Source organism: Bombina bombina, chromosome 8 (genome assembly GCF_027579735.1).
Source record: "Bombina bombina isolate aBomBom1 chromosome 8, aBomBom1.pri, whole genome shotgun sequence".
Taxonomy (NCBI): Eukaryota; Metazoa; Chordata; class Amphibia; order Anura; family Bombinatoridae; genus Bombina; species Bombina bombina.
Window position 1 is genome coordinate 117429863 of NC_069506.1, and position 26071 is coordinate 117455933.

The 26071-nt window shown below is 40.8% G+C and overlaps 1 protein-coding gene across 1 annotated transcript in view; it reads left to right on the forward strand.

Moving 5' to 3' along the window:
* ATAD3A (ATPase family AAA domain containing 3A) overlaps positions 1–26071 on the forward strand; it is a 273671-nt gene that overhangs the window by 180766 nt on the left and 66834 nt on the right. Inside the window, exon 13 of the mRNA XM_053690532.1 lies at positions 16551–16621. Within this exon, the coding sequence (XP_053546507.1) occupies positions 16551–16621 (71 nt within the window). The remainder of the gene's footprint in view (positions 1–16550; positions 16622–26071) is intronic.

Consider the following 26071-nt stretch of genomic DNA (forward strand, 5'->3'; position numbering starts at 1 on the left):
GATATGTTTTTCATCTCATCTGAATAAAGAACTTCCCAGCGGCCTATTAAGGTCCGGGAATCTTCAGGCGGAAGTAGTGTATGCATTGACATTTCTTTGGAATTATCTTTTTGCCTATTTCTTGCCGCCTCTAGTTCTTCTTCCAAAATTCTTATGGAGTATTTGTTTGTTATGCTGGTAGTTCCAGCATGGCCTCTCAGGTTTTGGTATACGAATCTCATTCGGATGGCCAGTTGCCAACGTTGGACACCTCCGTTTAAACCGGACCTTTTCTTTCTCAAGGCCATTTTTTTCCATCAGGATCTCAAATCATTAAATTTGAAGGGATGGAGATTGAACGCTTGGTTTTTAGTCATAGAGGTTTTTCTGACTCATTGATTAATACTATGTTTCAGGCTCATAAAACTGTCTCTAGAAAGATTTATATTGAGTCTGGAAGACCTACTTTTCTTGGCATTCTTTTAAAATTCATAGAATTTTATTATTTTTTCAGGTTGGTTTGGATAAAGTTTTGTCTTCAGTTCTTTGTTAAGGACAAATCTCTACTCTTTCTGTTCTTTTTATTACAGAAAAGATTGCTAATCATCCTGATATTCATTGTGTTGTGCAGGCTTTGGTCCATATCACGCCTGTCATTAATTCAATCTCTCCTCTTTGGAGTCTCAATTTGGTACTGAGGGCTTTACAGGCTCCTCCGTTTGAAACTATGCATTTTCTGAACATTAAATTACTTTCTTCTGGTTATTTCTTCTACTAGAAGAGTTTTTGAGTTATCCTCTTTTTTGTGAATATCCTTTTCTGATTTTTTATCAGGATAAGGCAGTGTTACTTCCTGATATTTATCACTTTTTTCAGGTTTTGATTCGTATCAAACCTGTCATTAAGCCAATTTCTCCTCCTGGGAGTCTTAATTGGGTTCTGAAGGTTTTTCAGGTTCTTCTATTTTGAGCATATGCTTGCTCTGGACATTCATTACTTTCATGGAAAGTATTGTTCTTTTTGGACATCTCTTCAGCTAGAACAGTTTTTTAATTATCTGTTCTTTCTTGTGAATCTCCTTGTTCTGATTTTTCATCAGGATAAGGTGTTTTTTTGCTGTCCTCATTTCAATTTTCACCTAAGTTGTGAATTCTAACAACATTAGTGGAGGAATTATTGTCTTTTCCTTGTGTCCTAATCCTAAGAATTCTTTGGTAAGATTCTTACATTCTTTAGGATGTGGTAAGAGTTTTGAAATATGTTGAAGCTACTCAGATTTCAGACAGACTTCTAGTCTATTTGTTATCTTTTCTGGTTTTAGGAAGGTCAGAAGGCTTCTGCCATTTCTTTGCCATCTTGGTTAAGCTTTTGATTCATTATGCTTATTTGGAGTCAGATTATTCCCCGTTTCAGAGGATTATGGCTCTTTTTACTAGGTCAGTTTCTACTTCCTAGGCTTTTTAAGAATGAAGCTTCTGTTGATCAAATTTGCAAAGCAATGACTTGGTCTTCTTTGCATACTTTTACTAATTCTACCATTTTGATGTTTTCTCTTCTTTAGAAGCAGTTTTTGGTAGAATAGTACTTTAGGCAGCTGTTTCAGTTTGATTCTTCTGCTTATAATTTCAGTTTTTTTCATTATTAAAATTGAAACTTTTGATTTGGGTAGTGGATTAATTTTTCAGCGGAATTGGCTGTCTTTATTTTATCCCTCCCTCTCTAGTGACTCTTGCGTGGAAGTTCCACATCTTGGGTATTTATATCCCATACGTCACTAGCTCATGGACTCTTGCTAATTACATGAAAGAAAACATAATTTATGTAAGAACTTACCTGATAAATTCATTTCTTTCATATTAGCATGAGTCCATGAGGCCCACCCTTTTTTGTGGTGGTTATGTTTTTTTTTTTTTTGTATAAAGCACAATTATTCCAATTTCTTATTTTATTTGATGCTTTCGCTCTTTTCTTATCACCCCACTTCTTGGCTATGCGTTAAACTGAATTGTGGGTGTGGTGAGGGGTGTATTTATAGGCATTTTAAGGTTTGGGCAACTTTGCCCCTCCTGGTAGGAATGTATATCCCATACGTCACTAGCTCATGGACTCATGGACTCACTAGCTCATGAATTTATCAGGTAAGTTCTTACATAAATTATGTTGTTCTGTCTAAATCATGAAAGAAAATATTGGTGTTTTATGTTCCTTTTAAGCATATTTTTGTTTATATTTTCAACAACCTTAGGTGTATTTACTTGCAGTTGAAAGTAATTGACTAAAGAGCCATCTAATAGGGAATAAATGTGTCATTGTAAAAGTCTCTTTACTCTCCCTGCAGCTCAGTATTGTTTTGCTTACTGTTTGGGCGATCTATACATTCTTTTAAAGTGATGGTAAACTCTCCTCTTTATAAAATCAGATCTGGAATGTAAGCGCTATTTTAGATGAAGTTTAATTCATTAGCTGTAATCAAGATGCAGTATAACTTAGTTATTAATATAGATATGAAATTCAAATACTGCATGCTCCTCCGCCCACTTCAAAAGTAAACTTTTCTGTGAGGTAACAGATTGAATTGTTGTCCAATCAGCGCTCTCCCCATATGGCACTTTTGTTGTAGCTAGAGCATTGATTGGAGTGTAATTCAATCATTTAGCTGACAGGAAAATTGACTTTTGAAGTGGGTGGTGTAACGTGGGGTATTTGAATTTCATATCTATATTAATAACTAAGTTATAGCACATCTTCATTGCACATGATGAATAAAACCCCATCTAAAATAGCGCTTACATTCCAGATCTGATTTTATAAAGAGGAGAGTTTACCATCACTTTAAGTAAGAAGAGCACATGGTGTTATAGAAACTGTATCCACGTAGCAACCTTCTGTGGCTTCTATTTTGAAAACTTGTGGAACTGCAAACCGTGGCAATAACACATACTGTATACATTAAAGCATAATATGTATTAAATAAGAGTAGGATTTGTCACAAAAAACTCTACACTCAGATCAAATTGACAAAACAGAGAATTTGCATCATGCGTCTGCCATCATTCTGCACACAGGGAAAATAAAAACTTGGTACAGGCAAAAGTTAGTCTAGTCTAAACACTGTAATCTGTTATTAGATGCTTTTTACTTTCATGGTCACATTTATTCATTTTGTGCACTATTTCTGCTTTCTAACACAATGGGGCATATGTATCAAGCTCCGTATGGAGCTTGATGCCCCGTGTTTCTGGCTAGTCATCAGACTCGCCAGAAACAGCAGTTATGAAGCAGCGGTCACAAAGACCGCTGCTCCATAACCTGTCCGCCTGCTCTGAGCAGGCGGACACACATTGCCAGAAATCAACCCGATCGAGTATGATTGGGTTGATTGACACCCCCCTGCTGGCGGCCGATTGGCCACGAGTCTGCAGGGGCGGTGTTGCACCAGCAGCTCTTGTGAGCTGTTGGTGCAATGCTGAATACGGCGAGCGTATTGCTCGCCGTATTCAGCAAAGTCTGATGGACCTGATCCGCACTGTCGGATCAGGTCCGCCAGACTTTGATTACTTGGGGCCAATGTAAGTAATTGGTTACTTTATTATCCATTCCCTTTAGACTGTATATTAAACCCTCCTATAATAGACTTACCACAGATAATGTTCTCTTCATAAATTCTCCAATTTGTTAGCGTTTCACTGAAATCCTTACAGATCTCTCTTCTGAATCTAATATATCAGTTTTTTTTATATTTTCAGCAAAGTTATCAGGTTGGCACAGCCATTTAGAGCCATACTGCACGTGCCACAAAGTTTCTACTGCCAAGCTGGATTAATGTCAGTTGACTGCGCAGCTGTGCCTTACAGGCACATTAAAGTGACCTAAGACTACATTAATGCATTAAACACATGCAACTAATCGATTATGAAAATAGTTGTCAATGAATCTAATTATAAAATGAGTTGGTCTGTGCACGACACCAGCTGCTTCACTCCAATAAACGCCTGCACATGGTATTGCGTTTTATGCTTATGTCCTTGGCCTAAAAGACATCTACAGACGTCTACTATTTACTTTCTTAGGACACTCTAAGTTTACAACAACCCCTGGCTTATGTGGATTAGATCACCTGTGCAACACAAATATTAGGAGTCGCCCCCCCGATTAAACAGAAAAAGAATCAGCCCATTAATCGATTATAAAAAAAATAGTTGCAGCACTACATGCAACCAATAGTGAAATGAGAAAATGTTCCGACACCAACAAAGGGGTTAAACACATAGTTAAAGACAGCCTCCGAGTGACGATGCGCTGATGCTCAGTTGAAAACAGGCTGGTGAGCCATTCGCATTCAGCATAAGTGCGTAGCCACTAATCGCTGGCCTGTGTCCATTTCTAGACTTGAACTATGTGTTTAACCTTTTGCTGGGTTAAAGTGTTAAGCTCAAATAGTCTGTCTAGCGTCAATCTCTGCAATTATAAAAATAAGCAGGTGTTTCATTCATGAAAAATTTCAATAATACATTTTAGTATTGTAACGTAAAGCAAACCGCTGAGATTGTAATGTGCTCTCTGGCAGCCCCGCCACTTCTTCTATGACGTTATCACAGCTGTCCATTTATATTTGTGGCTGGCATGTTTGCAAGTAGAGAGAAAAAAAGTAATTTTGCGCATGCGATTGCTTCATCATGGATCTTCTCAGCATTCAAGCAACTCATGCGCATTTGCGATTTTGAAGAAATAATTTACTTTAATAGATTCCTCATTTTGAATGGGGAATCCTGATGTCTTATATTTGCAGTATATCATTTTCATCCTGCTATCATGGCTCTAGCTCTCTCTACTCCAGAGAGATACATACAATTACATACAATCAATCGGGTCATTGATTCATTGTATTTCCTGGAGACTAAATTGCAGCTTAGCACATGTGCAACTCGTACCCCTTGCTTTTCAAGGATCTGGAAGTAAACAGTGAATCACGTGATTCATTGTTTACAATTCTGCCGGGTAATGAACGTTTTGCATTCGCGAGTCAAAACAAGCACGTCAGCAGAGCGTCATGCATACGCTTTCTAACGCGCTTTGCACAAACCAGGAACAACAAGGGGGCAGAGCAAACGGATGCTGCAACATAATAGTAAGAATAATTGAATATAAATACCGAACTTGATTTTTTTTAAACTAGTTTATGAGCTCTATTTTTAAAATCAGGCCTCTGAAAGTATATAACCATCACTTTAAACATAGTTATAGGCAAGGAATAGTGCACTGTGGCCTAGATTTGGAGTTTTGTCGGTAACGACCCGAAAAACTAACGCCGGCTTTTTTCTGGCCGCACCATAAAAATAACTCTGGTATTGAGAGTCCACATAAAGGCTGCGTTAGGCTCCAAAAAAGGAGCGTAGAGCATATTTAACGCAGCTTCAACTCTCGATACCAGAGTTGCTTACGGACGCGGCCAGCCTCAAAAACGTGCTCGTGCACGATTCCCCCATAGGAAACAATGGGGCTGTTTGAACTGAAAAAAAAAAAACAAACACCTGCAAAAAAGCCGCGTTCAGCTACTAACGCAGCCCCATTGTTTGCTATGCGGTAACCCTTCCTACGTCTGCACTTAACACTCTAACATGTACCCCGAGTCTAAACACCCCTAGCCTTACACTTATTAACCCCTAATCTGCCGCCCCGCTATCGCTGACCCCTGCATATTATTATTAACCCCTAATCTGCCGCTCCGTAAACCGCCGCTACTTACATTATCCCTATGTACCCCTAATCTGCTGCCCTAACATCGCCGACCCCTATATTATATTTATTAACCCCTAATCTGCCCCCCACAACGTCGCCTCCACCTGCCTACACTTATTAACCCCTAATCTGCCGACCGGACCTGAGCGCTACTATAATAAAGTTATTAACCCCTAATCCGCCTCACTAACCCTATCATAAATAGTATTAACCCCTAATCTGCCCTCCCTAACATCGCCGACACCTAACTTCAAACATTAACCCCTAATCTGCCGACTGGAGCTCACCGCTATTCTAATAAATGTATTACCCCCTAAAGCTAAGTCTAACACTAACACCCCCCTAACTTAAATATAATTTAAATCTAACGAAATTAATTAACTCTTATTAAATAAATTATTCCTATTTAAAGCTAAATACTTACCTGTAAAATAAATCCTAATATAGCTACAATATAAATTATAATTATATTATAGCTATTTTAGGATTTATATTTATTTTACAGGTAACTTTGTATTTATTTTAACCAGGTACAATAGCTATTAAATAGTTAAGAACTATTTAATAGCTAAAATAGTTAAAATAATTACAAATTTACCTGTAAAAGAAATCCTAACCTAAGTTACAAATAAACCTAACACTAGACTATCAATAAATTAATTAAATAAACTACCTACAATTATCTACAATTAACCTAACACTACACTATCAATAAATTAATTAAATACAATTGCTACAAATAAATACAATTAAATAAACTAGCTAAAGTACAAAAAATAAAAAAAGAACTAAGTTACAAAAAATAAAAAAATATTTACAAACATAAGAAAAATATTACAACAATTTTAAACTAATTACACCTACTCTAAGCCCCCTAATAAAATAACAAAGCCCCCCAAAATAAAAAAATGCCCTACCCTATTCTAAATTACTAAAGTTCCAAGCTCTTTTACCTTACCAGCCCTGAACAGGGCCCTTTGCGGGGCATGCCCCAAGAAATACAGCTCTTTCTCCAACATAGGTGTGTCCGGTCCACGGCGTCATCCTTACTTGTGGGATATTCTCTTCCCCAACAGGAAATGGCAAAGAGCCCAGCAAAGCTGGTCACATGATCCCTCCTAGGCTCCGCCTTCCCCAGTCATTCTCTTTGCCGTTGTACAGACAACATCTCCACGGAGATGGCTTAGAGTTTTTTGGTGTTTAAATGTAGTTTTTATTCTTCAATCAAGAGTTTGTTATTTTAAAATAGTGCTGGTATGTACTATTTACTCTGAAACAGAAAAGAGATGAAGATTTCTGTTTGTAAGAGGAAAATGATTTTAGCAACCGTTACTAAAATCGATGGCTGTTTCCACACAGGACTGTTGAGAGGAATTAACTTCAGTTGGGGGAAACAGTGAGCAGACTTTTGCTGCTTGAGGTATGACACATTTCTAACAAGACTTGGTAATGCTGGAAGCTGTCATTTTCCCTATGGGATCCGGTAAGCCATTTTTATTAAATGAGAATAAAGGGCTTCACAAGGGCTTTAAAGACTGGTAGACATTTTTCTGGGCTAAAACGATTGATATATAAGCATTTTTAATACTTCATAGTTTTGAGGAGTTATTTTATTCTTGGGAATTATGTAAAATAACCGGCAGGCACTGTATTGGACACCTTTTTCACTGGGGGCCTTCTCTAATCATAGGCAGAGCCTCATTTTCGCGCCTCTATTGCGCAGTTGTTTTTGGGAAGCAAGACATGCAGATGCATGTGTGAGGAGCTCAGATACATAGAAAAAGCTTACCGAAGGCGTCATTTGGTATCGTATTCCCCTTTGGGCTTGGTTGGGTCTCAGCAAAGCAGATACCAGGGACTGTATAGGGGTTAAATATAAAAACGGCTCCGGTTCCGTTATTTTAAGAGTTAAAGCTTTCAAATTTGGTGTGCAATACTTTTAAGGCTTTAAGACACTGTGGTGTTCAGTTTAAAATTTAAAGTGACAGTAACGGTTTTATTTTAAAACGTTTTTTGTACTTTGTTATCAAGTTTATGCCTGTTTAACATGTCTGAACTATCAGATAGACTATGTTCTGTATGTGGGGAAGCCAAGGTTCCTTCTCATTTAAATAGATGTGATTTATGTGACACAAAATTTAGAGAAAATGATGCCCAAGATGATTCCTCAAGTGAGGGGAGTAAGCATGGTACTGCATCATCCCCTCCTTCGTCTACGCCAGTCTTGCCCACACAGGAGGCCCCTAGTACATCTAGTGCGCCAATACTCCTTACTATGCAACAATTAACGGCTGTAATGGATAATTCTATCAAAAACATTTTAGCCAAAATGCCCACTTATCAGCGAAAGCGCGACTGCTCTGTTTTAGAAAATACTGAAGAGCATGAGGACGCTGATGATATTGGTTCTGAAGTGCCCCTACACCAGTCTGAGGGGGCCAGGGAGGTTTTGTCTAAGGGAGAAATTTCAGATTCAGGGAAAATTTCTCAACAAGCTGAACCTGATGTGATTACATTCAAATTTAAATTGGAACATCTCCGCGCTCTGCTTAAGGAGGTGTTATCTACTCTGGATGATTGTGAGAATTTGGTCATCCCAGAGAAATTATGTAAGATGGACAAGTTCCTAGAGGTCCCGGGGCCCCCCGAAGCTTTTCCTATACCCAAGCGGGTGGCGGACATTGTAAACAAAGAATGGGATAGGCCCGGCATACCTTTTGTCCCTCCCCCTATATTTAAGAAATTGTTTCCTATGGTCGACCCCAGAAAGGACTTATGGCAGACAGTCCCCAAGGTCGAGGGGGCGGTTTCTACTCTAAACAAACGCACTACTATCCCTATAGAAGATAGTTGTGCTTTCAAAGATCCTATGGATAAAAAATTAGAGGGTTTGCTTAAAAAGATGTTTGTTCAGCAAGGTTACCTTCTACAACCAATTTCATGCATAGTTCCTGTCACTACAGCAGCGTGTTTCTGGTTCGATGAACTAGAAAAGTCGCTCAATAAAGATTCTTCTTATGAGGAGATTATGGACAGAATTCATGCTCTCAAATTGGCTAACTCTTTTACTTTAGACGCCACTTTGCAATTGGCTAGATTAGCGGCGAAAAATTCAGGGTTTGCTATTGTGGCGCGCAGAGCGCTTTGGCTAAAATCTTGGTCAGCGGATGCGTCTTCCAAGAACAAATTGCTTAACATACCTTTCAAGGGGAAAACGCTGTTTGGCCCTGACTTGAAAGAGATTATTTCTGATATCACTGGGGGTAAGGGCCACGCCCTTCCTCAGGATAGGTCTTTCAAGGCTAAAAATAAACCAAATTTTCGTCCCTTTCGCAGAAACGGACCAGCCCCAAGTGCTACATCCTCTAAGCAAGAGGGTAATACTTCTCAAGCCAAGCCAGCCTGGAGGCCAATGCAAGGCTGGAACAAAGGTAAGCAGGCCAAGAAACCTGCCACTGCTACCAAGACAGCATGAGATGTTGGCCCCCGATCCGGGACCGGATCTGGTGGGGGGCAGACTTTCTCTCTTCGCTCAGGCTTGGGCAAGAGATGTTCTGGATCCTTGGGCGCTAGAAATAGTCTCCCAAGGTTATCTTCTGGAATTCAAGGGGCTTCCCCCAAGGGGGAGGTTCCACAGGTCTCAATTGTCTTCAGACCACATAAAAAGACAGGCATTCTTACATTGTGTAGAAGACCTGTTAAAAATGGGAGTGATTCATCCTGTTCCATTAGGAGAACAAGGGATGGGATTCTACTCCAATCTGTTCATAGTTCCCAAAAAAGAGGGAACATTCAGACCAATCTTAGATCTCAAGATCCTAAACAAGTTTCTCAAGGTTCCATCGTTCAAAATGGAAACCATTCGGACAATTCTTCCTTCCATCCAGGAAGGTCAATTCATGACCACGGTGGATTTAAAGGATGCGTATCTACATATTCCTATCCACAAGGAACATCATCGGTTCCTAAGGTTCGCCTTTCTGGACAAGCATTACCAGTTTGTGGCACTTCCATTCGGATTAGCCACTGCTCCAAGAATTTTCACAAAGGTACTAGGGTCCCTTCTAGCGGTGCTACGACCAAGGGGCATTGCAGTAGTACCTTACTTGGACGACATACTGATTCAAGCGTCGTCCCTACCACAAGCAAAGGCTCATACGGACATTGTCCTGGCCTTTCTCAGATCTCACGGGTGGAAAGTGAACGTAGAAAAAAGTTCTCTATCTCCGTCAACAAGAGTTCCCTTCTTGGGAACAATAATAGACTCCTTAGAAATGAGGATTTTTCTGACAGAGGCCAGAAAATCAAAACTTCTAAGCTCTTGTCAAGTACTTCATTCTTTTCCTCTTCCTTCCATAGCGCAGTGCATGGAAGTAATAGGTTTGATGGTCGCGGCAATGGACATAGTTCCTTTTGCGCGAATTCATCTGAGACCATTACAACTGTGCATGCTCAGTCAGTGGAATGGGGATTATACAGACTTGTCTCCGACGATACAAGTAGATCAGAGGACCAGAGATTCAATCCGTTGGTGGCTGACCCTGGACAACCTGTCACAGGGGATGAGCTTCCGCAGACCAGAGTGGGTCATTGTCACGACCGACGCCAGTCTGGTGGGCTGGGGCGCGGTCTGGGAACTCCTGAAAGCTCAGGGTCTTTGGTCTCGGGAAGAATCTCTTCTCCCGATAAATATTCTGGAACTGAGAGCGATATTCAATGCTCTCAAGGCTTGGCCTCAGCTAGCAAAGGCCAAATTCATACGGTTTCAATCAGACAACATGACGACTGTTGCGTATATCAACCATCAAGGGGGAACAAGGAGTTCCCTGGCGATGGAAGAAGTGACCAAAATCATTCAATGGGCGGAGACTCACTCCTGCCACTTGTCTGCAATCCACATCCCAGGAGTGGAAAATTGGGAAGCGGATTTTCTGAGTCGTCAGACATTTCATCCGGGGGAGTGGGAACTCCATCCGGAAATTTTTGCCCAAATTACTCAATTGTGGGGCATTCCAGACATGGATCTGATGGCCTCTCGTCAGAACTTCAAGGTTCCTTGCTACGGGTCCAGATCCAGGGATCCCAAGGCGACTCTAGTAGATGCACTAGTAGCACCTTGGACCTTCAACCTAGCTTATGTATTCCCACCGTTTCCTCTCATCCCCAGGCTGGTAGCCAGGATCAATCAGGAGAGGGCATCGGTGATCTTGATAGCTCCTGCGTGGCCACGCAGGACTTGGTATGCAGACCTGGTGAATATGTCATCGGCTCCACCATGGAAGCTACCTTTGAGACAGGACCTTCTTGTTCAAGGTCCGTTCGAACATCCGAATCTGGCCTCACTCCAACTGACTGCTTGGAGATTGAACGCTTGATTTTATCAAAGCGAGGGTTCTCAGATTCTGTCATTGATACTCTTGTTCAGGCCAGAAAGCCTGTAACTAGAAAAATCTACCATAAAATATGGAAAAAATATATCTGTTGGTGTGAATCTAAAGGATTCCCATGGAACAAGATAAAAATTCCTAAGATTCTATCCTTTCTTCAAGAAGGTTTGGAGAAAGGATTATCTGCAAGTTCTTTGAAGGGACAGATTTCTGCTTTATCCGTTTTACTTCACAAAAAGCTGGCGGCTGTGCCAGATGTTCAAGCTTTTGTTCAGGCTCTGGTTAGAATCAAGCCTGTTTACAAACCTTTGACTCCTCCTTGGAGTCTCAATTTAGTTCTTTCAGTTCTTCAGGGGGTTCCGTTTGAACCCTTACATTCCGTAGATATTAAGTTATTATCTTGGAAAGTTTTGTTTTTGGTTGCAATTTCTTCTGCTAGAAGAGTTTCAGAGTTATCTGCTCTGCAGTGTTCTCCTCCTTATCTGGTGTTCCATGCAGATAAGGTGGTTTTGCGTACTAAACCTGGTTTTCTTCCGAAAGTTGTTTCTAACAAAAACATTAACCAGGAGATAGTCGTGCCTTCTTTGTGTCCGAATCCAGTTTCAAAGAAGGAACGTTTGTTGCACAATTTGGATGTGGTTCGTGCTCTAAAATTCTATTTAGATGCTACAAAGGATTTCAGACAAACATCTTCCTTGTTTGTTGTTTATTCTGGTAAAAGGAGAGGTCAAAAAGCAACTTCTACCTCTCTCTCTCTTTTTGGCTTAAAAGCATCATCAGATTGGCTTACGAGACTGCCGGACGGCAGCCTCCTGAAAGAATCACAGCTCATTCCACTAGGGCCGTGGCTTCCACATGGGCCTTCAAGAACGAGGCTTCTGTTGATCAGATATGTAAGGCAGCGACTTGGTCTTCACTGCACACTTTTACTAAATTTTACAAATTTGATACTTTTGCTTCTTCTGGGGCTATTTTTGGGAGAAAGGTTTTGCAAGCCGTGGTGCCTTCCATCTAGGTGACCTGATTTGCTCCCTCCCATCATCCGTGTCCTAAAGCTTTGGTATTGGTTCCCACAAGTAAGGATGACGCCGTGGACCGGACACACCTATGTTGGAGAAAACAGAATTTATGTTTACCTGATAAATTACTTTCTCCAACGGTGTGTCCGGTCCACGGCCCGCCCTGGTTTTTTAATCAGGTCTGATAATTTATTTTCTTTAACTACAGTCACCACGGTATCATATGATTTCTCCTATGCAAATATTCCTCCTTTACGTCGGTCGAATGACTGGGGAAGGCGGAGCCTAGGAGGGATCATGTGACCAGCTTTGCTGGGCTCTTTGCCATTTCCTGTTGGGGAAGAGAATATCCCACAAGTAAGGATGACGCCGTGGACCGGACACACCGTTGGAGAAAGTAATTTATCAGGTAAACATAAATTCTGTTTTTGTCTGTAAAAAAAAAACATACAATACCCCCCCCCCAACATTACAAGCCACCACCCACATACCCCTAATCTAACCCAAACCCCCCTTAAATAAACCTAACACTAAGCCCCTGAAGATCATCCTACCTTGTCTTCACCTCACCGGGTATCACACCGATCCGTCCAGAAGAGCTCCTCCGATGTCCTGATCCAAGCCCAAGCGGGGGGCTGAAGAGGTCCATGATCCGGCTGAAGTCTTCATCCAAGCGGGGCAGAAGAGGTCTTCCATCCGATTGAAGTCTTCATCCAAGCGGCATCCATCCGGAGCGAAGCGGCAGCATCCTGAAGACCTCCACCGTGGAACATCCATCCTGGCCGACGACTGAATGACGGTTCCTTTAAATGACGTCATCCAAGATGGCGTCCCTCGAATTCCGATTGGCTTATAGGATTCTATCAGCCAATCGGAATTAAGGTAGGAATATTCTGATTGGCTGATGGAATCAGCCAATCAGAATCAAGTTCAATCCGATTGGCTGATCGGATCAGCCAATCGGATTGAACTTGATTCTGATTGGCTAAGTCCATCAGCCAATCAGAATATTCCTACCTTAATTCCGATTGGCTGATAGAATCCTATCAGCCAATCGGAATTCGAGGGACGCCATCTTGGATGACGTCATTTAAAGGATCCGTCAGTCGTCGGCCAGGATGGATGTTCCGCGGTGGAGGTCTTCAGGATGCTGCCGCTTCGCTCCGGATGGATGCCGCTTGGATGAAGACTTCAATCGGATGGAAGACCTCTTCTGCCCCGCTTGGATGAAGACTTCAGCCGGATCATGGACCTCTTCAGCCCCCCGCTTGGGCTTGGATCAGGACATCGGAGGAGCTCTTCTGGACGGATCGGTGTGATACCCGGTGAGGTGAAGACAAGGTAGGATGATCTTCAGGGGCTTAGTGTTAGGTTTATTTAAGAGGGGTTTGGGTTAGATTAGGGGTATGTGGGTGGTGGCTTGTAATGTTGGGGGGGGTATTGTATGTTTTTTTTTTACAGACAAAAGAGCTGTATTTCTTGGGGCATGCCCCGCAAAGGGCCCTGTTCAGGGCTGGTAAGGTAAAAGAGCTTTGAACTTTAGTAATTTAGAATAGGGTAGAGCATTTTTTTATTTTGGGGGGCTTTGTTATTTTATTAGGGGGCTTAGAGTAGGTGTAATTAGTTTAAAATTGTTGTAATATTTTTCTTATGTTTGTAAATATTTTTTTATTTTTTGTAACTTAGTTCTTTTTTATTTTTTGTACTTTAGCTAGTTTATTTAATTGTATTTATTTGTGGCAATTGTATTTAATTAATTTATTGATAGTGTCGTGTTAGGTTAATTGTAGATAATTTTAGGTAGTTTATTTAATTAATTTGGTGTAGTATCTCACTAGGAGATACGAAGGCGCGCTGCTATAAATAAAAAACATGCAAAATGCAAATAATGATAGGAACCCCAAAAAACAATGAAAGGTCCCACAGATAGTTACTCCGTTCTTGCCGAGTATGTCTTACTCAGTTATCGATTCTAAGAAGAAATAATGACAGTCCTATATCGGTCTGGTGGTCTTGTTAGTCCAAAGGTTCCTGTGTAGGCAGCTCCTCTTGTTCCCAGAGAGCAGGGATATCACTGTTTTAGAAAGAGAAATGGAGAGGGCGCCACATAGCGTGATATTGTTTCACAAAGGATGATACAACAAGCAAAATGGTAATGCGCTTACCGGAGACTGTGGTACTGTGCTGTGACCAGTACTGAATCGCCTGCTAGCACTTAAGTCAGTGGCTAGTACACTGTCAGATCTGATTCCTCCCGGGGCTTTCTCCTGGGGCCAAGGAATTGTGCTGTAGGCGTTTCTATGTTCAGCAACTATGGTGTGTTGCTCAATTGGATTTAAACCATAAAATAGAGTGTACAACTTCCAAAGTTTAAAAGAATTTCAAATCAGCTTTATTATAACGCGTTTCTCAACCGCCAAGGGTCGTTTCTTCAGATATCAAAGCGAATTTAATTAATTTATTGATAGTCTAGTGTTAGGTTTATTTGTAACTTAGGTTAGGATTTCTTTTACAGGTAAATTTGTAATTATTTTAACTATTTTAGCTATTAAATAGTTCTTAACTATTTAATAGCTATTGTACCTGGTTAAAATAAATACAAAGTTACCTGTAAAATAAATATAAATCCTAAAATAGCTATAATATAATTATAATTTATATTGTAGCTATATTAGGATTTATTTTACAGGTAAGTATTTAGCTTTAAATAGGAATCATTTATTTAATAAGAGTTAATTAATTTCGTTAGATTTAAATTATATTTAAGTTAGGGGGGTGTTAGTGTTAGGGTTAGACTTAGCTTTAGGGGTTAATACATTTATTAGAATAGCGGTGAGCTCCAGTCGGCAGATTAGGGGTTAATGTTTGAAGTTAGGTGTCGGCGATGTTAGGGAGGGCAGATTAGGGGTTAATACTATTTATGATAGGGTTAGTGAGGCGGATTAGGGGTTAATAACTTTATTATAGTAGCGCTCAGGTCCGGTCAACAGATTAGGGGTTAATAAGTGTAGGCAGGTGGAGGCGACGTTGAGTGGGGCAGATTAGGGGTACATAAGGATAACTTAAGTAGCGGCGCTTTGCGGTCAGCAGATTTGGGGTTAATTATTGTAGGTAGTTGGCGGCGATGTTGTGGGGGGCAGGTTAGGGGTTAATAAATATAATATAGGGGTCGGCGGTGTTAGGGGCAGCAGATTAGGGGTACATAAGTATAACGTAGGTGGCGGTCGGCAGATTAGGGGTTAAAAAAAATTAATTGAGTGTCGGCGATGTGGGGGGATCTCGGTTTAGGGGTACATAGGTAGTTTATGGGTGTTAGTGTACTTTAGGGCACAGTAGTTAAGAGCTTTATAAACCGGCGTTAGCCCTGAAAGCTCTTAACTACTGACTTTTTTCCTGCGGCTGGAGTTTTGTCGTTAGATGTCGAACGCTCACTTCAGACACGACTCTAAATACCGGAGTTCGAAAAATCCCATTGAAAAGATAGGATACGCAATTGACGTAAGGGGATCTGCGGTATGGAAAAGTCGCGGCTGGAAAGTGAGCGTTAGACCCTATTTTGAGTGACTCCAAATACCGGCGGTAGCCTAAAACCAGCGTTAGGAGCCTCTAACGCTGGTTTTCACGGCTACCGCCAAACTCCAAATCTAGGCCTAAGAAAATACTCATTAGTGCATTACATTTTTAGGTCTCTTTAATCCTGGTGCCTTAAGTGAATAACAAACGGTATAAGTTAGTTAGCATGCCTCTCAGCTGACCTTTAATCGTGTAAAAGGGACAGTCTGCATCAAAAATGTTATTGTTTATAAAGATAGATAATCTTTTTATTACCCATTCCCCAGTTTTGCATAACCAACACTTATATTAATAAATATTTTACCTCTGTGGTTACCTTGTATCTAAGCCTCTGCAGACATCCCCCTTATTTTGGTTCTTTCGACAGGTTTGCAATTAAGCCAATCAGTGCTGACTCATAAGTAACTCCATGGGAGTGAGCACAATGTTCTCTGTATGACACACATGAACAAGCGCTGTTTAGCTGTGAAAAACTTTCAAAATGCATAAGATGAGATAAGAGGCGGCTTATAAATTAGCATATGAGCCTACCTAGGTTTAGCTTTCAACTAAGAATACCAAGAGAATAAAGCAAATTTGATGATAAAAGTAAAATGGAAAGTTGCTAAAAAATTGCATGCTCTATCTGAATCTCAAAAGTTTAATTTTGATTATACTGTCCCTTTTTAAAAGTTCTGTAAGAATAAAAATATATATGTTTGTAGCAACCATTATTTTGTGTCCTTATAAGCTTAAGGATATATATATTTTGTGTTACCTGTGTTGATCATACTGTACGATGCACATGTAATTGGGGCAGATTTGGTTGATAAACCTATTTTGTTGTTGACATTTCTGCTTTTGTGTTTTTTAGGAAAAGATTAGTGAAGATCTGAGGGCAACATTAAATGCATTTCTGTACAGAACAGGAGAGCAGAGCAACAAGTAAGTTCATATTAATAAGTCATGTATTTATGTCGGTTTTGTACTTGGGAAGTTAGGGACCTTCCTCATCTATGTTTGTTAAACCACGTTGTGTTAGTAAATAGAAAAGTTATTAATGACACAGCTTTAAAGGGACACTGAACCCAATTTTTTTCTTTCGTGATTCAGATAGAGCATGCAATTTTAAGCAACTTTCTAATTTACTCCTATTATCAAATTTTCTATTCTCTTTATGTTTATTTGAAAAGCAAGAATGTAAGTTTAGATGCCGGCCCATTTTTTGGTGAACAACCTGGGTTGTCCTTGCTGATTGGACAGCACTAATAAACAAGTGCTCTCCATGGTTCTGAACCAAAAATTGGCTGGCTCCTTAGCTTAGATGCCTTCTTTTTCAAATAAAGATAGCAAGAGAATGAAGAAAAATTGATAATAAAAGTAAATTAGTAAGTTGCTTAAAATTGCATGCTCTATCTGAATCATGAAAGGAAAAAAAATTAGGTTCAGTGTCCCTTTAAGGATTTATCAAATGTCAAAGAAACAATCAGAGAGAATGAAGGGGAATTTAACCTGTTAACTGGGGATGACTAAATACCTTGTAATTACATTATTTTTTTGTTTAATGCATTAACACATTGTTTGCTGAAATTGTTTTCAAAAGCCAAACTCCACCCACCATTGGCCTTATTTCGATGAGCCAATGAGGACTTATTACTGGAGTATATATGGCTTTCAGCTGCTGTTTTGTTAACAAACTGTAAAATAATGTAGCTTTTGATATCTCTGCTGAAGCTACTTAGGGACCAATATGTAACGTTATTAGGCGTGTGTAGACTTTAGTGAGCATTTCCAGTTCTGAAAACTGGAAAACCCACAATTTGCCTACTTAAATTCAGGAAAAGTGGACGCAATAGCTAATAAAAGGATACTCATGGAAGGAGTAAAGATTACATTTCTATTTCATTCCCACAACAAAATCTGCAGAGATCTCTGAATTACTTTTTTTCTTTTTTATATTAATTGCTGTTCCTACCAGTAAACAAGACATTAGTCCACTAATGAACTGAGTTTTACCCCGTAGCTCTAGGTTATCATGCTGCTCACAGTGACACCACCTTTGAATAATATATGAGCCGTTTCACTTTACTCGCATAGGAGGAGCTCCTATGTGTAGTTGAATGTTTCCCGGTATGGCTGGTTCGCTTAAGACAGGTCCGGATCAGTCAGCTCCTCTCAGTTCGGAGCTAGGATCCATCGTCGGCGTCTCACGTGACCGCAACTCAGCCAATAGTATTGCCACTAGTCCCTATCGATCTGTGATTGGTATCCCCGGCAAATTCTGTGTGTGTTAATGGCAGCTATCAGTGAAAATCCAACCCGGAGCCTCAACGGGTCAACGAGCGTGTACACGCTCTAGCAGTTAAACCTCAGCATTCTCCATTGCTGAATAGGAATCCAAACAAAACAAGTGGAACTGCTAAAAATTCAAAAAATCTTTATTCCAACTTGGTTAAAAATCGGCACACGTGTAGAAAAGATATAAAAAATGCAGACATGTCAGGTCACTAATGACCTAATTAACAGGTTAAATAGAACTGTTTAAAGCCAGTTTAGTGATCCAGAAGGACTAAAGTGTTTTTGTTTTTAAATCCTGTCATTTTAAAAACAATGACCCTTTTCAGCAGTATATCAATCTAGCAATTTAGGGGTTAAACAGGCAGAGTAGTCAGACAGGTAGGGTTCAAACACATAAAGGCAATACTGTTGTAACGATCTATCACACCCAGGAGCACACAAAGTAACACCTATACTTGGGCAGTGATAGATCGTTATTGAGCGACTTACATAGGCGCAGGATTCGAGCCAGAGGAATCCGGACCGGTAACTGAGAGGAGCGTGCGGCAATGACTTCAGCGCCGCACGCATCCGGACCCGACACAGCCCCTGGCAACGAGTAGAGAAGGAGACGCCGTGCCCCTAGCAACGGCTAGAGCAGCGCAGCATGACGGAAACACACTAGGGTACATTTCAATTTTATATGAGATGTCCCTTTTAATAAAACCTATTTTTTTTTTTTATTATTCTTGTGGAGGCCTGCTCACTAATGGAGTGGTAAGAGTGTTTCTAAGGGTCAGTGAGCTGTTTATCCTAAGGATAAGCTGTGCACAAACATACTTCTGTTAGTTTTAATATATGTTAAACAGCTTTTTAACTTTTTTTTCATGGAACAAATATTTATAACTTGTTTAATGGCTTCTCTAAAAAATTGCTTTCTAAAATAAATATGATGTCCCTTTTAATCAGTGCTCAACCATGGCTTTCCAGAGATTTTTGGAACTACATTTTCCATGATGCTCAACCAGCATTGCACATCATGTTAAGACACTTTAAAGGTAGCTGGGCATCATGGGAGATGTAGTACCTTGGCACTTCAATCTCCCATGATGCTCAGCCACCTGTGAATGGATGCAAGAGGAGAGGAAACTATTAGGATAGAGAAAATCATGTTTTCATTGCTGCAATTCTGTATTTTGTAAGCTCACCTGCCAGCAACAAGGCAAACGCCATAATGAGGTTTACTTGATGTTATTTGTTTTACTTTGCCTTATGTAGCCAGTATTACTTAGTAACCTCCCACTTGCATGTGGCCCTTAATTACTTATATATGATTTCAATAATCCTTATTTGAGATGATGTTGTGTGTAGGTTCCAGAGACTGATTGTAAATGTATCAGATATTGAAATGAGTAGGAATCGCCTATTGGAACTGCATTAACACTGACAGATGTACTTACTTGCTTTGGCCAAAGTATGATGCTAACGCACTCCCCCCCCCCCCCTCCTTTTTAGGTTTTGATAGCTGTCTTGCCTAGTTTCTTGACTTACCAAGAATAAAATAGCATATCTAAAGTGTCAGATGATGTTAAGAAAACAATAAATCATAGTTGTTGAGAATTCTTACCAGAGATAAGGAGTGAATGAGTTAAGTGAGACTCTGTGTCCTTCACCTGCCTGTGGTTTATATTAATGCCTTATAATAAAATCGTTGTGCACAGAATGCATGTCATTCTAGTAAGTTGAACCATTAGCAATGCTTATTATGAAACAGTGTGATACATGAAATACACAGGATGAATAAATAGCTGCCCAAACTAATTCTGCTGATTTTTATTGGCCTGAGAGTCATAGCCATGATGCACTGTTGATGGAATTTTCTGTGCTGTGTTGCTGATTTGTAAGTGATAAAGCAAAAGTTAATGCGTATTCCAAACTATTTAACCTTGAGAGGAGTTGTAATACAATTCATCATAGAACAACACTGGATTAATAGACAGGATTTTCAACCAGAGACAAAATTACTTAATTGGCTGCTGTCATCAAAATGAAAATACTTAATGTATTTAGGTCTTAATTCCAAGTATCCTATTAGACTGTTCAAATGTATCTTTCAATGTGACAGCTCATGAAGCAGATGATTCATTACCATTGAGTCAATATCAACTCACCTTTTAGAGAGAGACAGAATCTTCAATCAATTGAGCAGGAACTGGAAACTTCTCCTTCCTATATATATATTTAAAAAAAAAAAAAAATGTTTTTCCTTGGAGTTTTAATTTGTCTTACTATTGGATGTGCATCTTCTGTTCCATTCATGTGAACACCAAGGGTCCTACTGTAAGTCTCATTGGTTAGATCATTTTGCTGACCCCTCTATATTACATTCAGGTTTACTTTAAAGGGATATAAAACAACGTTTGTTTGTTTTTTTTCTTTCATGGTTCCAACAGAGCATAATTTTAAACAACCTTTCCAATTTGATTCTTTTATTAAGTTAACTCTTTTCCATCTTAATATGGGAAGAGTTCACAGCTGCATTCCTTACTTATGAGAAATACTGAACCTGGCCACCAGGAGGAGGCAAAGACACCCTAGCCAAAGGCTTAAATACCTCACTCACTGCCTCATAACCCCAGTTACTCTTTGCCTTTCATCACAGGAGGCTGGCAGAGAAGTGTTAGAAGATTTCAAAGTAGTCTCTTATGGAGGGTAGTACTCTTCGAGATGGGACTGGAGTTTTAAGTAGTCCTGTCAGCCTCTCAGTGAGAGCATGGGTGAAAGTTAGAGTCCGGAGATGCAGGGAGAGTCTTTCTGCAAAAACCATCCCGACTCATATTAACAGCTCCATAGGCAATCAGCATTGACGAGTTTCGCTGCCCGCTTTCTTCACTCAAGTCCATGTCAGAAGCGATGCTACTATTTGTCACACTTAAAGGGCCGTGTTCCTGTTCCACGGCGTAGATTCTGGTAAGATTGTTTCATATTTTATACATGTATGATAACGCAAGAAGACAGGGTCACAGTGTGACTCCTTTTATCTGTATAGAATCAAGGGTTAATATCTCCTTAGGGGGATTATTGAACAGGGGGGAATAATGTTATGTTTATTTGATTTTATGCTGCTTTTATGTGCAAGATGAGTCATAAATCTCTGTACTGTCTGGGTCATAGGAGGTGGTGAGTGCCCCAGCCATTGGGGTATAAGGGTACCGTTTTTTGTTTTGTTTTATATTTTAATAAAATAAGATGTTTCTAATGAAATGGTGAGTCCACGGATCATCTCTAATTAGTATTGGCAATATCACTCCTGGCCAGCAGGAGGCGGCAAAGAGCACCACAGCAAATCTGTTAAGTATCACCTCCCTTCCCTCAAACCGCAGTCATTCTCTTTAACCAACGTTAAAAGCAAGGAGGTGGTAGAGTTTAGATGTCTGAAAGAAGATTCTTCAATCAAGATTTTATTATTTTAAAGCAGAGCAAGATTGTTCTGCTACTTCCTGGGGTTTAGCCGTAGCCCATGTCAGTCTCTTCAGTAGAGCAGTGGTGGCTTTTAAGCAATTTGGATCTTGTGGCACAATTGTGGCTAGTCCGATTGTTCCTTCCCAGAAGTCTGAGGAGGAAGATACTTCGGTAGCATCTGAGGGTGAAGTCTCAGACTCAGACAGTGTAATTCCTTCTTCTGATGCTGAAGTTGTTTCCTTCAGGTTTAATCTAGAACCTTCTGGTTGTTACTTAGAGGTTTTGGCCACCTTGGACAACTCTGACATGACTGTCGTAGTCGACCCTAAGAAGTCTAGTAAGTTAAACAAATATTTTGACGCTCCTTCCACAGTGGTTTTTCAGGTTCCAGACCGGGCTACAGAGATTATTGCTCGGGAATGGGAGAGACCTGGTGTCCCATTTTCTCCATCCCCAATTTTTAAGATGTTTCCAATAGCTGACTCTATCAATGAGTCTTGGCAGACAGTACCCAAGGTGGAAGGGGCAATTTCCACTTTGGCTAAGAGAACCACTATTCCCATAGAGGATAGCTTTTCCTTTAAGGATCCTATGGATAAGAAGATGGAAGTGTTACTTAAAAAGATGTATGTACACCTGGGTTTACAATGGCAACCTGCAGTGTGTATTGCTACCGTCACCAGTGTGGTGGCATACTGGTTTGATGCGTTGTCTGAGTCTATTCAGACAGATACACCCCTTGAGGAGATCCAGGATAGGATCAAGGCTCTTAAGTTGGCCAATTCCTTTATTACGGATGCTTCCCTATAAGTTAAGTTGGGAGCAATGATTTCTGGTTTTGCAGTACTGGCCCGCAGAGCTTTATGGTTGAAATCCTGGTCTGCGGATGTGTCGTCCAAGTCTAAGCTTCTGGCGATTCCCTACAAGGGTTAGACCTTGTTTGGGCTGGGCTTGGCTGAAATTATTTCAGACATTACAGGAGGAAAGGGTCATTTCCTCCCTCAGGATAAGAGGAATAAGCAGAAGGGACGTCAGTAATTTTTGTTCCTTTCGAAAATTCAAGGGTAAATCTCTCTCTACCAAGCAGGAACAGTCCAAGCCTTCCTGGAGGTCCAACCAGTCTTGGAACAAGGGGAAGCAATCTAAGAAGCCCGTTAGTGACTCTAAGTCAGCATGAAGGGTCTGCCCCCGATCCGGGACTGGATCTTGTGGGGGGCAGGCTTTCTTTCTTCACTCAGGCCTGGTTTCGGGATGTGCCTGATCCCTGGACATCGTGTCCCAGGGATACAAGGTAGAGTTCAAAACCTTTCCTCCCAGGGGCAGGTTTCTACTCTCAAAATTATCTTTAGACCAGATAGAGAGGTGTTCTTACACTGTGTCCGGGACCTTTCCTTCCTAGGAGTGATAGTTCCTGTTCCAATGCAGGAACAGGGGCTGGGATTCTTCACCAATCTATTTGTGGTTCCCAAAAAAGAGGGAACTTTCAGACCAATTTTAGATCTCAAAAGTCTAAACAAGTTCCTCAGAGTACCGTCCTTCAAGATGGAAACTATTCGTTCCATTCTTCCCTTGGTTCAAGAGGGTCAATTCATGACAACGGTAGATTTAAAGGATGCGTACTTACATGTTCCCATCCACAGGGATCATCACAAGTTTGAGGTTCGCCTTTCTAGACAAATACTTCCAGTTTGTGGCCCTTCCATTCGGCCTTGCCACAGCTCCCAGAATTTTCTCAAAGGTCCTGGGAGCCCTGTTGGCAGTGCTCCGGTTGCGGGGCATTGCAGTGGCACCTTATCTGGACCACATTCTGGACTCGGGAGGAGTCAGTTCTTCCCATAAACATTCTAGAGCTGAGGGCAATCTTCAATGCTCTTCTGGCCTGGCCTCAGCTTCAGCCCGGTTTATCAGGTTCCAGTCGGACAACATAACTTCAGTGGCTTACATCAGCCATCATGGAGGAACTCTGAGTTCCTTGGCCATGACAGAGGTATCCAGGATTATCCAGTGGGCGGAGAACCACAACTGCTGTCTATCTGCGATCCACATTCCAGGAGTGGACAATTAAGAAGCAGATTTTCTGAGCAGACAAACACCCGGAGGTGTTTCCCAACTTGATTCTCAAATGGGGGCAGCCGGAACTGGATCTCATGGCATCTTGACAGAATGCTAAGCTCCCGTGGTTTGGGTCGAGGTCAAGGGATCCTCAGGCTTTACTGATAGATGCTCTGGCGGCCCCTTGGAATTTCAGTCTAGCATACCTGTTTCCTCCGTTCGCTCTACTTCCTCGGGTCATTGCTTGAATCAAACAGGAGAGGGCGCTGGTGATCCTCACTGCACCGGCATGGTCTTGCAGGATCTGGTATGCAGACCTAGTGGAGATGTCATCTCTCCCACCTTGGAGACTTCCACTGAGGAAGGACCTTCTACTTCAAGGGCCCTTCCTTCACCCAAATCTCGTTTCTCTGAAGCTGACTGCTTGGAGATTGAACACTTAATTTTATTTAAGAATGGTTTTTCTGAGTCGGTCATTGATACCATGATTCAGGCTCGTAAACCTGTTACCAGAAAGATTTACTATAAGATATGGCGTAGGTATCTGTATTGGTGTGAATCCAGAGGTTACTCTTGGAGTAGAGTTCGGATTCCTAGGATTTTGTCTTTTCTCCAGGAAAGTCTGGAGAAGGGATTATCTGCTAGTACCTTGAAGGATCAGATTTCTGCCTTATCTATATTGTTGCATAAGCGTCTGGCGGATGTACCAAATGTACAATCCTTCTGTCCAGCATTGGTCAGAATCAGGCCTGTGTTCAAATCTGTTACTCCTCCCTGGAATCTTAACCTGGTTCTTAAAGTTCTTCAGCAGGCTCCGTTTGAGCCTTTGCATTCCTTTGATATCAAGATGTTATCTTGGAACGTTTTGTTTCTTGTTGCAATTTCTTCTGCTCGTAGAGTTTCAGAGCTCTCTGCATTGCAGTGTGAACCCTTCTTCTCATAAAGAGCATCTGCTGCACAACCTGGATGTGGTGCATGTGTTGAAATACTATTTACAGACGACTAAGGATTTTTGCCAGTCTTCTGCTTTGTTGTTTTCTCTGGGAAACGCAAAGGTCAGAAAGCTACGGCTACCTCTTTCTTTGTGGCTGAAGAGTATAATTCGTTTGGCCTATGAAACTGCTGGACAGCAGCCTCGTGGAATGAGACGCGATTCTCTCAGGAGTGCGGTTTCCTCTTCCTGGGCATTCAAAAATGAAGCTTCTGTGGAACAGATTTGATACTTTCTCCAACATAGGTGTGTCCGGTCCACGGCGTCATCCTTACTTGTGGGATATTCTCTTCCCCAACAGGAAATGGCAAAGAGCCCAGCAAAGCTGGTCACATGATCCCTCCTAGGCTCCGCCTACCCCAGTCATTCTCTTTGCCGTTGTACAGGCAACATCTCCACGGAGATGGCTTAGAGTTTTTTTAGTGTTTAACTGTAGTTTTTATTATTCAATCAAGAGTTTGTTATTTTGAAATAGTGCTGGTATGTACTATTTACTCAGAAACAGAAAAGAGATGAAGATTTCTGTTTGTATGAGGAAAATGATTTTAGCAACCGTCACTAAAATCCATGGCTGTTCCACACAGGACTGTTGAGAGCAATTAACTTCAGTTGGGGGAACAGTGAGCAGTCTCTTGCTGCTTGAGGTATGACACATTCTAACAAGACGATGTAATGCTGGAAGCTGTCATTTTCCCTCTGGGATCCGGTAAGCCATGTTTATTACGATTGTAAATAAGGGCTTCAAAAAGGGCTTATTAAGACTGTAGACTTTTTTTGGGCTAAATCGATTGATTATTAACACATATTTAGCCTTGAGGAATCATTTTATCTGGGTATTTTGATATAATAATATCGGCAGGCACTGTTTTAGACACCTTATTCTTTAGGGGCTTTCCCAAAGCATAGGCAGAGCCTCATTTTCGCGCCGGTGTTGCGCACTTGTTTTTGAGAGGCATGGCATGCAGTCGCATGTGAGAGGAGCTCTGATACTTAGAAAAGACTTTCTGAAGGCGTCATTTGGTATCGTATTCCCCTTGGGGCTTGGTTGGGTCTCAGCAAAGCAGATACCAGGGACTGTAAAGGGGTTAAAGTTCAAAACGGCTCCGGTTCCGTTATTTTAAGGGTTAAAGCTTCCAAATTTGGTGTGCAATACTTTTAAGGCTTTAAGACACTGTGGTGAAAATTTTGAACAATTCCTTCATGTTTTTTCGCATTTGCAGTAATAAAGTGTGTTCAGTTTAAAATTTAAAGTGACAGTAACGGTTTTATTTTAAAACGTTTTTTGTACTTGTTATCAAGTTTATGCCTGTTTAACATGTCTGAACTACCAGATAGACTGTGTTCTGAATGTGGGGAAGCCAGAATTCCTATTCATTTAAATAAATGTGATTTATGTGACAATGATAATGATGCCCAAGATGATTCCTCAAGTGAGGGGAGTAAGCATGGTACTGCATCATTCCCTCCTTCGTCTACACGAGTCTTGCCCACTCAGGAGGCCCCTAGTACATCTAGCGCGCCAATACTCCTTACTATGCAACAATTAACGGCTGTAATGGATAATTCTGTCAAAAACATTTTAGCCAAAATGAACACTTATCAGCGTAAGCGCG